This window comes from Lutzomyia longipalpis, chromosome 3 (genome assembly GCF_024334085.1).
Source record: "Lutzomyia longipalpis isolate SR_M1_2022 chromosome 3, ASM2433408v1".
NCBI lineage: Eukaryota > Metazoa > Arthropoda > Insecta > Diptera > Psychodidae > Lutzomyia > Lutzomyia longipalpis.
Genome location: NC_074709.1, coordinates 8,258,609 through 8,279,174, shown reverse-complemented (window position 1 = coordinate 8,279,174; position 20,566 = coordinate 8,258,609). Strand labels below are relative to the sequence as shown.

At 35.9% G+C, this 20,566-nt stretch overlaps 1 protein-coding gene across 2 annotated transcripts; it reads right to left on the bottom strand.

Annotated features, from left to right (window-relative positions):
• Nucleotides 1-1,575: 1,575 nt before the first annotated feature.
• Nucleotides 1,576-19,717, bottom strand: LOC129791975 (ras-related and estrogen-regulated growth inhibitor). 2 transcript variants are annotated; one of them, XM_055830672.1, is made up of 4 exons: nucleotides 19,242-19,717; nucleotides 9,442-9,498; nucleotides 6,112-6,185; nucleotides 1,576-2,131 (listed from the first exon to the last, which is right to left on the bottom strand). In XM_055830672.1, exons 1-4 carry the CDS (start codon nucleotides 19,327-19,329, stop codon nucleotides 1,715-1,717), a joined length of 636 nt encoding a protein of 211 aa, XP_055686647.1. In that variant the 5' UTR covers nucleotides 19,330-19,717; the 3' UTR covers nucleotides 1,576-1,714. The 2 variants fall into 2 exon arrangements, with proteins under 2 accessions (XP_055686647.1, XP_055686648.1); XM_055830673.1 differs by having other exon boundaries at nucleotides 6,108-6,185; nucleotides 19,242-19,355.
• Between the last annotated feature and the right edge of the window lie 849 nt (nucleotides 19,718-20,566).

Below are 20,566 nucleotides of genomic sequence, written 5' to 3'. Positions count from 1 at the left end.
TGCTTTTCCTTGAGTGAGCGGGAATTTTCCTCTGACGAACACCGGAAGCCTTTAACAACAAGTCCATAGGTCAGAAAAGAAAATGAAATAAGTAAAAAATGAAATGTTTCATGTTTGGATCTGCATATGACCCATAAATTATGAAAGGGTTAACGTGTAAATTGCCCCGAAACTCCCCTAAATATTATTTCCACGAAGGTACGCAGAAAATTCTTTATTTTCGTAAGTTTGTGAGAAAGTTGAGCCTTGCGCGAGCAATTGATGTTAGATCATATATTGCAGCAATAAAGCAATGAAAATTTATTCTCTCTGACGAGCACTTCATATCAGATTTCTCAGGCAAAAATTTTATTATATATGTGCGGTGCATCGATATGTAGAGCAATATTTCACCTTATCGATTTCATTCAAACCCACTCCCCGCCATCGAGGAACATCTCCTAGGGGAGGGATGCATCGCATGGGGATGATGGGTGCTGCACATTCCATATATAGCTTTTGGGGTTGTCTGTGCAATAATTCCGTATAAAGTCGGTACGAAGCATTCCTGTGGCACACAAGTTGAACCGAAGGGATGGAGATCTTCGTGCTGCGGGAGCTTGAAAGCTCTCCAAAAGCACAATAGATGGGAGCTCCTCGACAATGAATTGAAAATTGCTCCGTTTTGTTGGTCCACACACACACAGATTTCGTGAGAACGATGAGAAATTTTCAGGCATAAACTCAAGGGATCCTCTACATACATACAAATATGCTAAAAGGGAACATCGAGAAGCGAGGAATGTTCTCTTTTTTTGCCCTCAAACATTGTCCTTTTTGTGCGTTATCTCGCTGTGAAAAGCTGAAATATGGTTAATTCAGGATTTTATAAAAATATGGTGAATTGACTAACATATATTGAATTGGATCCTCTTCAAATAATTGATAAAAAAGAGCATAAAAATGAATTGAATCCATCCTTCGTGAATCAATATTTGAGGAAATTTTGATTGAAAAGCATGAATATTTTGAAATAAAAGAGCGAATATTTTTTTTGTATCTCAAAAGCTTTTCTTTCAACCCTAAAAGTCGACCTATTTTTTAAATTTACTTTCAATGCGTAGTAAATTCTTCTGTCTTTGAAGGAATTCTTCAAGAGAAAGAAGGATGTCTTGCAATATAGAGGGAATGTGGAGCTTTAAGCACCCTTCCCATGAATATATAGCAAAAGGTGTGTGTATGTGAGGGATACATTGAGAGCTACCTCGGGAGAAGTGTCCTATTAATTTCCATTAAGTATTCATGAAAGTGCTTGTGAGTTATTGCGTTGAGGACGAGAAGACGTTGGATGTGTAAGATGGGATTCAAGTGCAAAGTAACCATATCAGCCACGACGATCGGATTACTCCCGCATAAGGAGCTTCCATCCAAAGACAAATAACCACACCGATGATCTTATGCTATTCACAGGAGGAAGCTTCTGTATCACACACACACACTTCAATCCTAATCCTCACCACAGGGATTATATTAATTTGTTCTCTTCCACATGGCCAAAGGCTTCAACTGCTTTCTTGGAATGGGAAAAAGACTTGCTACTAGGAAGGGAACAATTTGTATATAATATTGCTATTATTGTCACATTATAAGGATAAATATTTGCATGTGAAATTGTAAGAAAAGAATTGAAAATTTAGACTTTTTCACACGAGACACTCCGTGGAAATGTTGAGGGTCAGTCTTTGGGTAGGGCGCTGTCACTCTTCCCGCGACTATACACCCGTGTACCGCCCAGCATACGATCCAGGAGACTCTGTTTGCTCTTCCGTCGTGCCGCAAGGACTTCCCGGCATAAATCGTGGAACGTATCCGCCACCTGACCCACGTGCTCAGCCGCAGACACCTCGGAAAATTTACACTCGAAATCCTTGGCCAGAATTTCCCCTTCTTCCGTACTAATTTGCCGTCCATGGATCATGTCAACTTTATTGCCAACAAGCACAACGGGTGGGCTGTCTGTCTGCAAATTGGCCCTCGTGCGGCGGATGTAGTTGAATGATCGTCGATCTGTAATTGAGTAAACCAGCAGAAGCCCATCGGCCCATTGGACAGCTTCCGTTTGGTTGGTCACCTGCTCTTCATCCTCATCTGCCTGCAAAGACACAAAAACACATCAGAGAGTGAGGAGAAGGTGAGCCGGAGGTATATGAAATTGCCTTTAATTGATTAAAGAGGGAGTGTGACAACTACAGACGGGGGCTGAGGGTGGCTGTGAAACCCCAATGGGGGGTATGTGTTAGACATGGGATTTTGGTCTTGAACCTTGTTCGCCACCAAGTGAATTATTTCCCCCCACACAACCCTGTGGTGTGATTCACAAACAAAATCTATTTAATTCAGTGACCATGCCTGTGTGTGAGAAAATGGGGGGCAACAGAGACACATCCTGGCATCCCCTGGAGGAGTATGACGTGAGGGAGAGGGTTTGAGAAGGGTGGTGCCCTTTCTCTATGAGCCAGAGAGAGCATAGAGTGTGTGGGGGCAATATATATACAAACAACATAGCGATTTATTCAGCCTCATCGGCTGTGTTTTGTGCTCAATGAATGGAAAAGTGGGGCACATTTCGGGGGGAAATCTCAATTCCCATCGGCATTATCTCAATTACATGCCAATGAAGGTGCACCAATTGCGGGGAATGGGGTGAAAGGGATTAAGAGGGGAGAATAGCGGAGGCAAATATGTTGCAATGAAGCATAAAATTCCAAAGCAAAATATTCTCCAATGAATATTTTATAAATTTTGAGAATATCTGACAGGAAATCCTTTTGAATATTTTGATCAATATTCAAATAAAGGAGTTTATTCGTTTCCATACAGAAAAATACTTTATTTTAGAAAAAAATCACAAAACGTGTAATATTCTACAGAGGAGCATAAAAAGAATGAGGCATAGCTGAAAAGGCTTTCTATTTTTCACTACAGGATAAGGGAGTTATCACACTTAAGCTCCAAGCGCTTGATGCTTAAGATTTTACATGTGACAGAACGAGAAAAAATACCGTTGTTGTCTCTCTCGTACTCACATAGAGGTTATGATGCTCAAGCACTTGGAGCTTAAGTGTGATAACCCCGTAAGAGTTAGAAAAAGTCGACAAAGAATTGCTCAAAATGCATAAAATGACGTCATTTTTGTGTTTTTTTTGTTCCGAAGAAGTGATTTCCCGACGTGTAGCGCCAATAATAATTTTCCGGGTTTTTCGTTGGTTAAATGGGGGTTTCTCACCCAGAAAAACTAACGTTTTCCAGAGCTTTCGGTTCCGTTTGGAGCCTTCTTCAGTGACTACAGAGAGAAGGATTTTATTTACAAACATTTTCCACAAAAATAGAGAAGGCATCTATAAACTAACAAAAAACATGCTTTTAATGTTAGGAAATTCTAGTTTTTGTTAATTTAAAGATGCCTTCTGCTTAAGTGAGTAGAAAATTGTCTTGTTTTTGTAGAAAATGTTTGTAAACAAAATCCTTCTTTCTGTAGCCACTGAAGAAGGCTTCGAACGGAGCCGAAAGCTCTGGAAAACGTGAGTTTTTAACCGACGAATAATCCGGAAAATCATTTTTTTTATCACTCTTATACCATTATTAAGCATTAAATATCTTGTCAAAAATTATCAATAAAGCATTAATATGAATTAACGACTTTTTATTCTCATCTAATTCTTTCTATTTTTTCACGATCCATACAAAAACGAATAAAGTCCTTCAAGATTCACATTCAACATCGATTTTCAAATAAGTGTAAAAAATTTTTATCCTAAAATCATCATTAAAAATACTTCAGTGAAAAGGAATAAATGATCCCAATCAAATCAATTTGAAATAATTTATTTAAATTTTTTTATTAATTACAATCAATTAGTTACAATCAAACAAAAGTACCTACATTTTAATGAATGAAGAAAATTGAAATAATTGCATTATTTAAAAGAAAAACTGCAAGAGTTGAGAAAATGCTATAAGAATGCTATATTGGCAATTTTGCAGAAAATTAACAAGTTTTAATTAATTCAAAATTACCCGCCAATTAAATCTCTTTGGCACTCACATAAATTACCCCCCGGGTGAAAATTAAAGTTTTACCTTCCCCTTGGCATTGCAGGGATGGGGGTGGGTGCACGGTGGGGGTATAGAGAAGGTAATATCGCGATGAATTATTAAATTTCATCACCATCTTCGCATATTGATTGAGTGTTATGTGCAAGGAGATGGGGGTGGATGAAATTGAATTGGGCTCTGTGGTGAAAATTCAAATACTGCCATGTGTCAATCATTCACTCACCACGGATACTAATTGCTCGTACTTCGTCAAAGCAGTGGGAGCTTAGGGGGTGGGGGGAGGGAGCTCTAAATAATTGATCTTGTGATTTCCTTATGAGAACCATCCCCCTGCAGCCCTAAACTCCATGCTCCACCGAAGCATTCTGTCATCGAGAGATTACCTAATCGGGTGCTTGAATAATATTTAATTAGTATTGCGTGGTGGATGATTTGCAAATTGGAACGTCTGCCACCAAATGCTATACACGCGCGAATGATTTTGGGATTTGCGAAATTTGCATTTTGGCACTGCCATTTGATGGAACAAAATGAATGTACTGTACACACATACATATATTTACCTTGGCGTCGATGAACAAATTTTAGAAAATCAACATATCGCAATACACAAAAGGCAAACCAATTATAAATGTTGTATTTGCTCTATAATCAGAAATTTCATACCAATAATATTCTTGAATTTAACACGCTTGTGATTATCTATCATTTGATAGAGCTTTGGAATTATCAAAGATATTTGAAGATTTAATACATTACTGAGTGATATAATACTCCAGAAATTATTTTTAACCCTCCGTATACTGTGAGGGATAGACGACCGACCCGAGTTCTTAGACATTTAGAACCAAACTTCTGGAAATAAGTTCCTCGGTTATCTGAGAAGATTGTGTAAAAATTTAAGGTCAATCCGACCACCAGAAAAAAAAGTTATTAACACTTGGAGGATCGAGGTTTCTAACCTCAAAAGTTTGACCTTCATTTTCTCTTTAAAAAAATGTTTTTCTAAGTTTTCTTTCGACGATTTCGAATTAATGAAACTTCCCTACACACCGATGTAGAAATTATCACAATATTTTTAAGAGATTTTATTCTGTGACGATCTAAAAAATGTCGAATTGGCCACTTTGGCCAGCAAAACCCTCCAAGGGTTAATAAAAATGTAAGAAAAGGGAATTCAAAAACTTATGTAACAGTCAAATTTATTTCTTTTTCTCTTCGCATTTGTCACTCTTTGTCTCTTTCTAGACGATTCTAACCTTTAAAAAAATCATTGCAAAAATCATCAAAAAGCCATTTAAAATTTATTTTTGTGTTCTAAAATGGACAAAAGACTTCTTAGGGAGTACCAAAGAACCTATTAAAGCTCATTTGACCGAAAGAATTTTTTTTGTGAAAAATTCTATGGGGTCGGTCAAGTACCTCATAGTAATGCGCGTAAGTGTTTTGGTCACAGAATACAGAGGGTTAATACACAACGTGTATAGAAAGGCTTCATAAATATTTACTCGACTGAACCATAATGTCCTGGAGCTTTTTATTTTACAATACATAATACCAGATTGTAGAAAATTATCTATTTTATTCCTTTTTTAAGCACCCTTTAAAAGACCTAGAAGCTTTTTTTATTTTAGTAGGTACCCCAAACATTAGTATTATGTGTGAGATTTTGCTTTCATTTCGCTTGAGAGAAAGAAAAAAAAATTCCATTATTAATTCAAAATGAAAAGCTGGAAAAATGATGATGCGGTAAATGGATTTTCACACACAAAATGCGCAACAATTTTTCATCGCACCACATCAATTATTAATCCCACTCGCGTGATATTTATTTTGGTTTTGCCAAAGATGTAAAAAAAAGAGCATAAGAACACCATGGGAGAAAGAGAGAGAGGAAAATATTGAGTAAGAGAAGGTGGTGAGGTGGAAGGAAAAGTCCTCGATCTTTCAGTATTAACGTAAAAAAAATCGACAAGAGCACATGTTATATTTTGTAAACGGAAAATACTCACAGACCTTGGGGCAGGTGTCCAAAATCTCAAATAGCACAGGTTCATTGTCAACCACAGCTTCGTGTCGGTAGCGATTTTCTGCGAAAGAAATGTGGAAAATTGTCAAGAAGCATCGTTAAATTCAATTGGCACCCGCATGTTGCAATGTACTCAATATGCTGCAGCATAGTATGTTTACGAAAGGCATCGCGCGGACTGACAAACACAACATAAACTTGTAGTGCGAAGGGAGGTGACTTTTGCGAAGGAAATTGGGTGAATGGCAGTGAAAGAGAAGAGACCGAATGGTGAATCACTTTGATAAATTAATAATTCTGTCATATGCACACACAAGTGAGACATAAATTACTAATGAGAAATTCCTCACACAGCAAACCCCACGGATGGGTACAATAGAAAATTTAAATTTCCATTTCAAATTTTGTGTGCATATAAACGTGCCTTACGGAGAGAGCAAGAGGAGAGCATCTTGCAAAATGTAAACTTTCCACAAAGTCTATGATACACTATGACTGAGGCTTCCTTGTTTGCATTGCACGGCATATGGAGCACAAATGTTTAGTTATAAAAATTATTTCTTCTTCACAAAAAACGTTGAAAAAAAGTAATTCAACTTGTGCTCAATGTTGGATTCGAACCCAAGATATTAAGCTTGAGAATTTTAAACGTTAACCACTTTACCAAAAAATTCTCCTCTCTCTTCTCATGGGAAATCAAATAAGAAAATCTCTCAAACAATTAAACTTTCAAATCAATTTGCAAAATTCCTTTAAAAAATTAAAATTAAATCAAACAGCTTAACTAAAGCCACCAGAAAGAATATGAAAAGTAAATAGCTGTAACCCCTCAAGTTTGCAAAAAAATATCCACATCACACTTTTTCCGGGGGAAATTCATCAAAGTTTAGAGATGTGCTTATGATTTTCATTCGTAGAGGAGCTAAGAGAGATAGGGAGAGAAAAAAACCCTGCTGGGGATCTTTTATTCAATCTCTATATGCAAATTAATTCCATCCACTGGCAAAAAGCGTACCAATATAGAATTCTTCAGCGTGCTCATGGTTGCTTCATCAAGAGGCGAACCACATAAATTGCAACCATAGCACGTGTTTGTATTTCCACCAAAGGAAAAATAAATTCACGTAAATTTTCCAGCATTTGCGGCGATGACCGTGCGAGGTGAGGGCGACATGGGTGGAAATTAATTGAAACATTGCAAATTCAGCCTTTCAATTTCACTGGCTTTTTACGTTACAAAACCTATACAAACATATGAAATATAGGTATGTACAATATGTATATTTTATGTGTGGAAAAATAAACTTTTTCCTAATACTTTATTAGATATAAGCACCGTGCGTTGGTTTATTGAACTTAATTATTTACATTTTTGAGAAATTTAGAGACGATTTTCTAATATTAGAATTTAATTATACAATTTTAAAATTAAATATGTTTACGTTCTACGAATGAATCTATTTTTATCCATCCTCCCCCCCCCTCCCACTGAGGTATTACATATTTTCCGCTGTCCCCGAAAAAAAATCAATTTATTTTCTTTTCACCGATTTAGCTCATTTGAGCCAATTAATTATGTAATTTTATTATAGATCTCTCTCTCTCGAATTTTCCGAATTTTCTCTGACAAAAAATCTAAAAGTAAGAACATTTAATCGTTAATCTCATGTGAAATTCATTCAAAACTCATAAATAAGTACTCAACATAAAATTCTCCGCATAAGAACCGTGCAAAAGGAGAGCAAGAGATCCCTGTAAGCTTTCTGTGTGATTAAACAAAGGGAATCCTCAGGAGTGCAGTGGATGAGATGAATTAACAGCTAAACCCCTTGGGTCTTCATGTCTTACTAAACTCGCAGTATGTGCGTTTCATTTGATAATTTATGGTGCAAATAATCGAAGGCTATAAATTAAGTGTAACGAACTGATACGTTGTCTATATATTTCTATATTTTCCCACACCAATCTTCCGTCATATTTCACCGTCTTTCTGTGAGCATGGAAGGGTGAGAAGAGAAGTGGAGAGAACACGGTCCCGGGTGTGTAACAATTACATGTGAAAGAGGATAATCGCGTATTTGACTCGGTGAAACTTTCATGTATCATCATCAGAGTTGAATTTGCATCATTTTATCTAGATAAAAAATTTTAATTTTACTTTAATTTTGCTATTTTTTTTTAGCATTAACTCATGGATCTAGACTCTAGGTCTTTTGATGTTTTTTTTATTCCATCCTGAATGATCAAAAAGATCTATAAGGTAAGGATATACTAATTTTAAATTTTATTTGAATCAGTGATTCTCAATATATTAAGCTTCCGGAAAAAAGAATAATTTTTGTTTTCTGATGGATTTCTTGGAAAAGATTTCTATTAACTTCATACATACTTCTAGGCTTGAAATTATGAAAAATACGACTATTGAATATTAAAAAAAAATATAAGTTTAAATAATTTTACTCCCGAAAGTTTCCGGAACACAAAATCATCAAAAAAAACCTGGAAAATGAATCCTTTAGCGGATATTCTAGAGGAAATTCTACAACTTTTTTCCCATAAATTTAATGCAAAATTAATTTAATTTAGTTTCTGATAAAATAACTTCCGGAATTGGTTCTTCTTGAATTTTAAATAAATTAAATTTTACTCCCGGAAGTTTCCGGAATACAAAATCATCAAAAAAATCTGAAAAGTTAATCATTTAGCGGATATTCTAAAGGGTAATTCTACCACTTTTTTCAACTTTTTCTCATAAATTTAATGCAAAATTAATTTAATTTATTTTCTGATAAAATAACTTCCGGAATTGATTCTTCTTGAATTTTACTCCCGGAAGTTTCAGGAACACAAAATCATCAAAAAAAAAAAAACTGGAAAATGCATCCTTTAGCGGGTATTAGGAAATTCTACCATTTTTCACATAAAATTAATGCAAAATTAATTTAATTTAGTTTCTGATAAAATAATTTCCGGAATTGATTCTTCAAATTCCCGGAATAAGAAATCACTTTATCTTAATGAGATAAAAATTGAAAATCTTACAAAATATTTTCTATTTTAATACTCAAGGGGATGAAACAAAATTTTAAAAAAAATGAAAAACCATGAAGATTTTATCCAAAATCGTTAATCTACATTCATGACAACTCTATTGGAGCAACTCTTTGGTTTTGCTGGCATACTGGGGAAGCGGGATCGTGTGTGAGACAAATGAGGCGGGAAGTGGGTGAGAGATTTTGCATATAAATCCTGGGGACCATGCGCCCAGTATCTATGTACGTATAAATGTTATCCAGAAATTTATGATTTTCACTTACCAGAATGATGATCATATTCACCGATGTATCGTTTTGTTAAAAATCGCACCGTCAAGGCTGTAAATTTTCCACATCCAAAAAAAAATCCGAGAAGCAGATGGTGGTTTATGCCGGAAAATAAAAGATGAGAAAAAAAGTCAGATGGGGGTCAAAATTGAGAGATTGCACAAAAGATGGGGGCATCATACAACACAACACTCCACCACACTCACAGGACATGGAGGAATTAATGAGGTTTTAACAGCACCATTGAGCTGGGAAAAGGGCGAGAAAATAAAAGAAGTATACGAAGGACAATATTTGGAGGAGGATGAAAAAAAAAGAGGAATTCAGCACCGTGTTTATTGTCGCGTTTTCAAGGGGGGCGGAAGAAGTTCTTCACACTGCGCTGAAAATTGCTGACGCTCTGTGAAAGATGGACGAGACTGTGTCAACAATTTAATGGTCGCCCCATTCTGTGAAGAATCTCATTCGAATAACATCGCACTGTGAGAGGCGGTGTCAATGAAAATTATTCCACTGCTTGCCTATAAAATTTCACAGGAAATTTTCATTCTAACGAGTTTGGGTGAAAAGCTCTACTAAAGTCCCATACGTGGAATATTTTTTTTTGTTAGAACTTGAATAATTTTTCTTATGTGACTTATGTTGTATTTTCGTTGTGAAAGAGATTTGTTTGTTTGGAGGGAAATTTGTGATTTTCCGCTGGAAAAATGGGTTAAAATAAATCAATGAAAAGTCTACTCTGGATCCTTGAAAGTCAAATTTGTTACCTTTGAGCACCTAAAAGTGGCATAAAATGTGTCTATTCTTAAAATAAGTTAAATAGATTCACTTAAAAGAAGATTTTGAGAATTTTTAGCAAAAAGAAATCAAGAATATCAGTTTTGAAGCTTTACAAAAATTAAAAGAAAATTCCCGAGAAAATCTGAGTTAATTTTGGTTATCAAACCATTGCTTTCAAGCACACCTTCAGGGCTGTGATTGTTTGCTGCTTATCAACAAACAATTCGCGATGCATACGTGGGCTTTATGCTATCAAATACAGCCGTAATTCATGAATAAAATTACGGATCTTTGCCAAAAAGTCATCAACCGAAAAATCAATCTCACATAGAGACTTTCCAAAAGAACAAACTTTGCAGAAAGATTTTCTTCTTTGGCATAAAAATACAAAGAAAGAATATTTTTGTGATCTCTTCAAACATATTAGGTACAATATGCTATTTTCAATACAAATTCACATGAACAAGTGAGGATAAATCCTCTCTTTTCAATACGCATCCACTCCCAGTTATATAATGTTGCAACAATGTCATATATGTACATTTTGCGACATTTCAAATAAATTTATACATCATATATATTTTATGCCAGATATGTTTGTATATAACTACGTACATACATTTGTTGTATATGTTATCAAAAGATACGAAAAGCCTGCATATTTATTTATAGAATATATATTGAGAAAATATTGACAAAAAGAAGCTGAAGAGGAATTTTCTGTAGACAAAAAAGGGTTATGCGTATTAATCTCTAGAAGAAAAAGCTCATAGAACTTTTGTCAAGTTTAAAGTTTGGACTGGTTATTTTTACATTATCCCATTCAAAAGGATATTGTGAAGTAAGATGGACAAACGGGAAAACGTCTTGAGAAAAGTGGGTTGTTCTGTTGTTTTCAGGGTAGATTTTCCACCCAAGAGAAGTAGAATAAAAAATTCAACAAGTCAACAATCAGGGACATTCGATTTATTCTAAAAACAGCAATAATATTCATTGCTTAAAATTAAACTTCTGTGAATAAAATAAAGCGCTTAAAAAAGGCTTGAAAAAGAATTTTTAATGAAAAATTAATTAAAAGAGCTTTCCAATTAGAATCTTTTTTTAATTTTCATTTTTATTCATTTCTATAAGAAGATAATAAAATTGCTTTCCTTTAAAATTGATTCAATTGAATTTAGTATAGAGGTATAGAGTTTCACGTTGGATTAATAAATTCAATTATTGGATTAAGAAATATTTTAACGGTACGAATTCACAATGATTGAAGTTTTTTTTTCCACGCTGCATGGAGTTAGATGAGTAGGTAAATATAAATCCATAAAAAGCTTTTAGTAAAATATGAATATTAAAAGTCGAAATGGTTGCAATTTAAAGGGATTGGCTACCCTCTGAATTATTCATTCATGCAGAATTTGTACAAGAATGCATAACACTGAATTATCCCATCACAAAGGGAGAGGATGATCAAAAATTTTCTCCTTCAATTTCCCTCTTAAATTTCCCATATCTGAACCGTGTAGTGGTAGAACTATTAGGGCAAACAATGAATGAAAATTAGAAGAGGAAAATCTGACGATGCATGTTTTCTGTGGAAATTATCGAGCTGTTTTTTTTTTGCAAAGGGCAATTTTTTGGGGCAAAATGTCGCGCAGAGGAAAAATTTGATGGGACTTTCCACACAATTGTGTCTCCTTTCAGCACCGAGGCGAGTCATGTGGAAGATCACACACATAGAGCGAGGAGGAAATTGAGATAAAATTGGAAAATAAATAGAGGAGCATATCATGACCCCGGGGGCACATTGTTGGGGGTGGAGGTTTGTAAAATTTTCGGGATGTATATAGAAAACTTTTCCTTCTGTGTCTTCATCTCTCGTTCTCTCCTCTCTATGGTGTGCCCCATATCTCTAAGCAGAGGCGAAATTTTTCCTTTATACCGCTAAATACATTTTGGGTGGGGTGTAACGAGGGGGGGGAGGGATGCTGCAGATAGAGGCGAAGGGGGGGCAGGGATGAGGTGTGTTGTGAAATTGAATTAACAAAGTTGCACAAATTCTGCATATCCCCCAAACTCCCGAGAAAACTTCCATCATACGGCGACGAGGCGGAAACTCCGGAGGAAAATGCGAATTAATCCCAAGTGTATGCAACACAATACCTGCAGAGGTAATATTTCCTGGCAATCTCCAAACCATTTTCGCCATATCTTCCTTTCTTTGTGTATTTGAACCCCTTTTGCACACGCGGCTCGATGCCACCGCCTGATTTCTACAACGAAGGCCTGGGTTTTTGGCAAAAATCACAATACGATACATCCGGTGTGTGCAACGATATGGTGCAATGGGAAAATTTCCTCGCGTACGCGCCTGCAGAATTTGCATATTTTCACTGAATTATTCCTCCGTATATTGCCATCATCATGGCTTTCGTAGGTAGGTGTACTACCTACATATGTATGTATATAGCAATGAGAGACCCCAAAGTAACACAGATGCAAGTATTTTCGACTAATCTCCCCACAAGTCGTCGTAGTGCAATTGATGATTCTGTCGCACCTTTAACCCGCACCCACACACACACACATGCAGCATACTTTATGCTCTCAATGGAAAAGAATCAAGATATCCCAGACAGAGTTTATTTACAAAACCAGGGGCTGTATTATCTAAGAGTGAAAAATTCTCGTGATAAACTCCCGAAGGCTTTTATAGCAAAGAAAAAGTGAAGAAAACTTCTCGTGAGCATGATCCTCTAAGAAAAATAATGCATTGGTGATAAACTCCCGTAAGATTTTCCCGGTTTTCACGTTTCTTTTAAAGCGCTAAAGCCTTCAGGAGTTTATCACGGGAGTTTTTCACTATTAGATAATTCATTTCCAGGAAGAAATATTTTATAAAATAAAAATATCCTCCTGAGGTCATTTCCCGCACAAACTGACATCCCCTTTCTCACCAATTTGCCACATTGACAACATAATGTGCACTCATCCAATATTTTTATTAACTTAACAATACCGTATTGAGTGTCATTAAGCTATGAGATTAATTGCGGAATTAATTGTCTGTCAGCAAACATTAAACAATTGATTTAGCAAGTGGTTGCAAATGCTCTCGAATCACTCTTGCGAAAAATTATCCATTTAATTCATTGACCACCACGCAATTTTGCATCAATTGCACTTGAATTCCTCTTTTAATTTGTCCCTAGAGAGAGGACATACACCGTCCACGCGGGATTGAAATAAATTGGTTGCACTTGAAGTTCATAGAGGCATAAATGTACCTATATAGTGCCTACAGCGAACTTTATAGAGCGGATGTATATAGCAAGGGTGGTACATATATTGATGAAATTTTCATGAAAATAGAAGAACTTTTGCTGTTTGAATTTTAAGTAAACCACAAAATGTAAAAAAAAGCTTATAAGAGTAATTTTGTCAAAAAAATCTTCTTCGAATTCTTATGAATTTTAATTAAGCTTTTAAGTTCACTAGAAAAGTTCCAATTTGATTTGTTTTCCATACATATTTTAATAAACACTCGTATTTATTATTGGAAAGGGTGCTTTTGAACGCTCCAAACACCCCCGCTGAGTTGGCTCCTATCCATCTCCAAAGCTTTTTCTTCTCTTAAAAGCTTCGTCCTCCCTTCAAAGCTCTATGAAAATTATTTCCACAGAAAAACTTCTATTTCTAAGTTTATATTGAAAAATAAGTTTATATTGAAAAAAAATGATGAATTTTCAATTATAAAAAGGATAAAAAGAATAGAAAAAGCAATTTAATGAAATTCCTCCTCCTGGAGAATGATGAACAAATTAATGAGTATATAGCAAAGTAGTTTTTTTCTCCTTATAATTCATCACCAACCCCTACTGAGTGAGCTACACCCCCATCATTTTGCTTTGCAAAGATATTCGCAGTTCGAAGGATTCCAAGCCGATGCTGCACAAAATTATTTCTTTTGAATAAAATAGAGCTTTTGATAAGAAGGAGAAAAAATCTAATAAATGCTGTGCGAGTATTCTTTGATGAAGTATCGCCTGGAGAACATCAATTTCGTTTGAGTTATATATTTTCAACGTGAATCTCACTCCACCACCATTCTCCCACAAAAATCATTCAACTGAACTGAATTGCAACTAACATTGAAGACTCTCTGTGTCCCTGAAGAGTGTGGATTTCTTTTGAAATGAGCTCCACGGAAGAAAGAGGAAAATAAGATGAAGAAAAAAAGCTTTCGAGTGTCCTCAAAGGCGAAGGGAGGCATCTTCCGGACAAGCGCACATTTTCAGCAGAAAATCCGTAAATCTGGAGAGAAAGTGCGGGTTAAGTGTTTAACTATTGTGATACAAGAAGTTGAAGCACACACCCATATAGGAGGAAAGGCACGACGGGCACGAGAAGCTTAAGAACCCTCGACAGATATCCTCAAGGAGAAATGGTGATCCACAGGGTGATTTGTGTTGTCTCAAAATTCATTTATAATCCCCTTTAACGTCTTGTGCACTTAATCCTTCAGATTAATTAATTTGCACGCCGCAGTGACTCTTCCACGCGGATTCCTGCATTTTGTCCTTCAACCTTTTTCCCCCCACCCCCGTCTGTGTAAGACTTTTCTTCTCTTTCCAAAGAATTCTTCATCCCCAAACACATCTCTTCATCCCAAAGAGCTTTTGTCTTCTTCCTCAAACACTTTTGTATCTCTCTCCACGAGGGGCTGATTAGAAAGTAATTAACATTTATGCGTTGAGTGAGTTTTTCATTCTCAAGCATCATGTCATCAGTGCCTCGTCAGTCATTGTCGGCAGGTTCTTTGATGGATCTCTTCGTGATATACATATTTGTGAGGCTTTAAAACAGAAAAGCTATATACTCAACTCATACCATCAGACATTGAGCCAATTCCGTTGAAATCCACTTATATTACAAGCCTTGGGGGGAATTTATGAGATATATATTTGAATGCTCTGCTACAGCTTATTATTTCATAAACTTATATGTGGAATAGTTCAGGAATATTAAATTCCATAGAATTTTCTTTAATTTAAATTAAATTCAGAATGTAGATTATTATTTAAATTTTTTTTCTATATTTTGAAGAAGGAAAACATGTTTATTTCAATGAAGAAAATCATTGAAAAAGTTTTTTTTATTTTAATCTGAAATTAAAAAAAAAATTTTGCAGAAGAGCTAAATTATGAGATCAGAAGGAGTTTATTCATTGCAGTATGGATCTTTGATCTCATTCAAAGCAACAATAACAACACTCTTGATCAGAGAGTGAAAAAATAATTAGAAATCATAAAGGAGATTTTCCCATTTTCCACTGCTGAATCAGCTGCGAAAAGCTAGCGAAATTTTTTATGAAAATGTAAACAATGACGTCACACTTGTTTTATTTGCCTCTTTTATAGTTTAAAAAAGATTCCTTTTTTTACGTTTTCTCGGAGAATTGTTCTATTAACTGAAAGAAACGGAAACCACAATCGTGACGTCATTGTTTGTATTTTCGAGCAAATTTTTAACCGCTCTTCCTAGCTCATTCTACTACAGTTAAAAATTAAGACATCTTCTTGGCAATTTCTAATTCATTTTTGATTTTCTACAAAATTTGGCGGGTCCCAATAGTTTTCACAAATGAGAAGCTTCCCTATATAAAACCGAATAAACTCCTTTATAGAAAAGAGAGGAGTTTAAAGGTATCCCTCAAGAAATCTATATAAGTTAATATAAGACGATGTTTAAAGAAAAATCAACAATATTCTCCACAACTTTACAAACATCGTGCCTGTGTGAAGCCATTGGAACGTTAATGGTTGTGATTTCCTCGATAAATACCCCATCCCAATGCGACCTCGTGCAACAACTATGTGTACATACATAAATACGGGGAGCCGAAGCAACGACTTCTCTTGTACATTTTAATATGACTTGTTCGATGTATGTACATAGAGACAAATTGGAAATGATTGATTTTGATGAGGCCAGCACGAGTGGGGGCAATTCGTTTTTCGAGAAATTCTCAATATCTTCTCATAAGACGATGGTACGCGCGCACAGAGCCTTCGCGGTGTAAACAAGAGAACCAGGCTCCAATTATAGATTTTGTGCCTCCTTCACCCGCGACAGGCGCCTCTTGTGGGGGAAATTGTGTGTTCAGCATGGGTTGAGAGTGGAAGAAAAATCATACTAAAACAAGAGAGATTTTTTCCACCATTTGCTCCCACATTGCTGCTATATATACACCAATGAGCTTGATGGGGGTGTTTGATGAGGGAGGAAAAAGTGCGGAGGGCTCCTAATGATGAAATAGGGCAGTCAATGTAGTGAGAAAGCCGAGCAATTAATTATCCACGAAACTTCCATCGAACCACATGTAATTAATTGTGCAATCCACCGTAAAGTCATAATAAATTCCACCGCGTGTGTTTAAATATAATCCCCGACACATCCAAATAAATACGCCGTACCCCACCCCCCTCGCAGCATACCCAAAATCTGCACTCTATGGGGGGAATCATGGCGAAGAGAGCGCGCAATTGCTTTTTGTGTGTCAATTTCGGGTGTGTGCTAGATTGGCGTGAATGGAGATGTGCGTGAGAATATTCGTGAAAACATTGCCCACGATTGGTGTTTACATACAAATGACTCTATTGCCACTGCAAATATCCCACAATTTGCCACCCACACCCATTCTCCATCCACATATACGCCATCATCATCCACCCCTCTTTCCCCCCAAACCACCAATACCACCCGCGAGAATAGGCAAAATTCAATAGAAATCTCTCATATATGTAGTCTAGACCTCACAAACGTGCCCCATTTTACCGTGAACGAACTCTGGGGTTGGGGGGAATCAAAATTCAAATCAATCCCCATACTTTGAGCAATATATACTTCCGCGCCATCCACCCACAGTCAACATTCCCACAGGACCAAACCATTCGCGCAAAAAAAATCATACAAAAATCCACCATTCGCAAGAGCTTTCAATGGGCACATACACAATATATAGCATTGAGCTTTTTGATCATCCCCCGTGCACACACATATCTTTTTGTATCACCATGTGAATCACCATGAGGTGGTGGCAAAAAGAATTCCTTTTGTGCAACCCCCAAAAAGCGGATTGCATGCGGTAACAGCTGCCAAGAGTATCGAATTTATATTTATACAATTTTTCGTGGAAAATCCCCACGAGAAACTGATATTCATACGAGTTGGGTTTGTATGTTTAAAATGAGACTAATAATGTATTAATTATCACTGGTTTCCATGAATTTTATGCAAGCAACATAATCAGTTTGATATTTAATTTTTTGGGGGGAAAATTAAAGCAAATTATTTTAATTGGATGCGTAGGAGTGGGAAAAGCTCAACAAAAAAATTAATTTTTATTACAATAAATAATTTTCTTTTCATTAAAAATAAATAATTTTGTAATGAAAAGATGAAGAGACAAGATTTTTGTTAAGATAATTTTTTCTAAATAAAAATTAGTCATATATCCTGCCTTGTTCTACAAGAGCTACAGAAAGGAGTTCATGCAAAAGTCATGCAAAAACTTCCTCTATCGTAGAACAATTTTGACCCATTTCATCTTCTAAAAGATCAAAAAACATTGAAGAATCGCGAAAGAAACTTCCCAAAATCCACTGGGATCACATAGAAAAAGGCAGCAAAATATTTCCAGAATAATGCAAAACATTATGTCGCCATTTGCAGTTTTTTTTTTCACTCCAAGAAATGTTTCAAAACTTTTTTGTAGATTTTTTTTCTTGTTTCTGACGTTTTTTGTTATTGTAAGAGGCTTCCGGTGTTCGTCAGAGGAAAATTCCCGCTCACCCAAGGAAAAGCAGCAATTTATGCCAAAGCTTTCGAGCCCAATTGTGGCTCTTCTTCAGTGGCTGAAAGGACACATTTATTTCAATACATTGAACATAAGTTTTTTACATACTTTTTTGTAGACTTGTCGCGCATTGTCCGCGGAGGTTTGTTTTCTTTTTTCAAATTTTGAGACTTTTTTTTAAGAGGACAAAAATTGCAAATAGCGACATAACGTTTCGCATTTTTGACAATCTTTATTTGCATTTTTTCTCTGTGATCCCAATTAATATTGAGAAGTTTCCCTCGCAATTTTTCTATTTTATTTTTATTCCCTACAAGATGAAATTGGTTAAAATTGTTCTGCGATAGAGGAAATTTTTACATGAACCATGCATGAACTCCTTTCTTGCATAATTTTTTTTTGTTTGTCATTTTTTAATGTTTTACGTTTTTTTATATCATTTGAAAGTTCACTTTAAACATTTTTTAATGTAATTTTTTAAGTGAAAACAGTTTGTTTTGACCTCTAAAGAATAGCTTTAACTTTTTGAATTTTTTAGGGGTGTTTTGCCACCCAAACATCTTCAATAAAAACCATTTTTTAGATTTTTAGAATCTCAATGAATGATCCAACAAAAGCTAAAGTTTTCAACAAAAGCATTAATTTGAGTTCAATTTGAATCAAATATGTGAGATTAAACTTGAACTTTAAAGCCAAAGCTGTAAGAACTTTAACAGTCCAAGAAATCTTTAAGTCGCTCTAACCCCTAAACATCTTTAGGAGGAATTTCATTAAAAAAAAAACAATAAACAAAAAAATTCTTTCATCTAGAAGAAACTAGAAGAAAAATAATCCATTGAGAAGATCTCAATTTGTCTAAATTTATTTTTTTGTCTGTAGGAAAATCACTTCCTCATTAATTCCTCGTGTGCTGATCTCTGGCTGGTGCCCTCGGCAATTAAAAAATCGTAAATCTCCCCGGAGTAGAAAGGAAGAAATTCTTTCGGTGTGGTCCCTGAGAGTCGCGCGTCAGAAGGCCAACATCACTGAAGACGCAACGCGCACAGTCTCACTGAGAAAATCACAGCACGTTTCACATGCTCGGGGAAATTTTTTTGGAGGGAATTTCTTTTTTAAGGGAGGTAGATGGAGTGGTGTACCCCCCCTCCCCTCATATACTTACCGCTCTTTCCCACCCCCGGAGCACCGATAACAGCGATTTTCACCTCGGAAAGTGATGATTTCTTTCGCCTTATTCCACGCGACGTCATCTCCTTCACAAAAAAAAATGAATATCACAGTGTCGTCGTCGTCGTCACACACACCCACACCTTATTTCACCCCTATTTTGGGTAAGGGTGAAAGTTCTCGACACCACAGAGGCAAATTGTACTCTCAACACTCTCAAGTTCACGATAAGAATGGATGAAAAGGAACACACTGCATCACATGGCACACAGGAAGGAGCTTTTTTGAAGAATGTAGGTGGAATAGAAAAAAAAAAGCTCTATCGATGAAGACCTATATGGGTAGACCTCGCGCAACACTGCGTGTTTTCCAACTAATTAATCCTATCCCTCGTTAGACAACGCGGTGATTGGTGAGAGCAAAAAACGAGAAAATCTCTCTGCCACTTCGTATGCCCGCCAAATGGACTCTGACGGAGGAAACACGCGGGTAATTTTAGAAATACCCGAAAAATTTTCCCAAAACACTTTTCACAATATTTATTTAAATACACGACCACATGGTCGGTGCGATGCGCTTGTGTGCTTCATGCCTCTTGTGCCTCTTTTTATGCGTTTCACAGCGGGCGGGTGGGCGTGCGTGCGGGGGTGGAATGTACTGTGTCATTAAACACCTTCAATTTGCATCCTCATTAATCATTGCGGAAATTTACCCACCGCGCGAAGATGATTTCCACCCCCCCTTCACACCGAAATCATTCAAGACACATCTTCCTGCAATTTCGTGTCTCTCTCACAAATTAATTGTGAATTGAGCAGAACATTGTTTACGAATTCCATGCAGAGAACTTCCCTCAAATTCCCCAGAAACCGTTGAAAATTTACAAAATATGAAATTCAGAGAAGATCGAAATTCGTGTGAAAATTCAGCAAAGACACATCAAAATTAATCTTATGTTAGTCGCATGCAACTTACAATGCAACATGTGTAACTGAAGTTTTAAGCTTTGTCTGCTGAAGCAATCATGTTGAGGCTTAAAATCAATAAGAAAGAAAACTTAAAAGATTTTATTTACAATTAAGTGATTAGTCCAATACTTTACTATTCCGTAAAGATTGAAATAAATTTATTTTATTGGAAGAATCAAGAAAGGAATTAAATTAAAAGAATTCTTTTTGAAGAAAATATAACATCTTTATTGAGATTCAAAATGAATAAACTTCTTTTAATCTTTCCAGCTCATCTACAATGTTTTTTTAACCCTTTCACTTTTGATAATAAAAAAAATTTAATAAAATCGATAGGCAGTGAGATATTTTA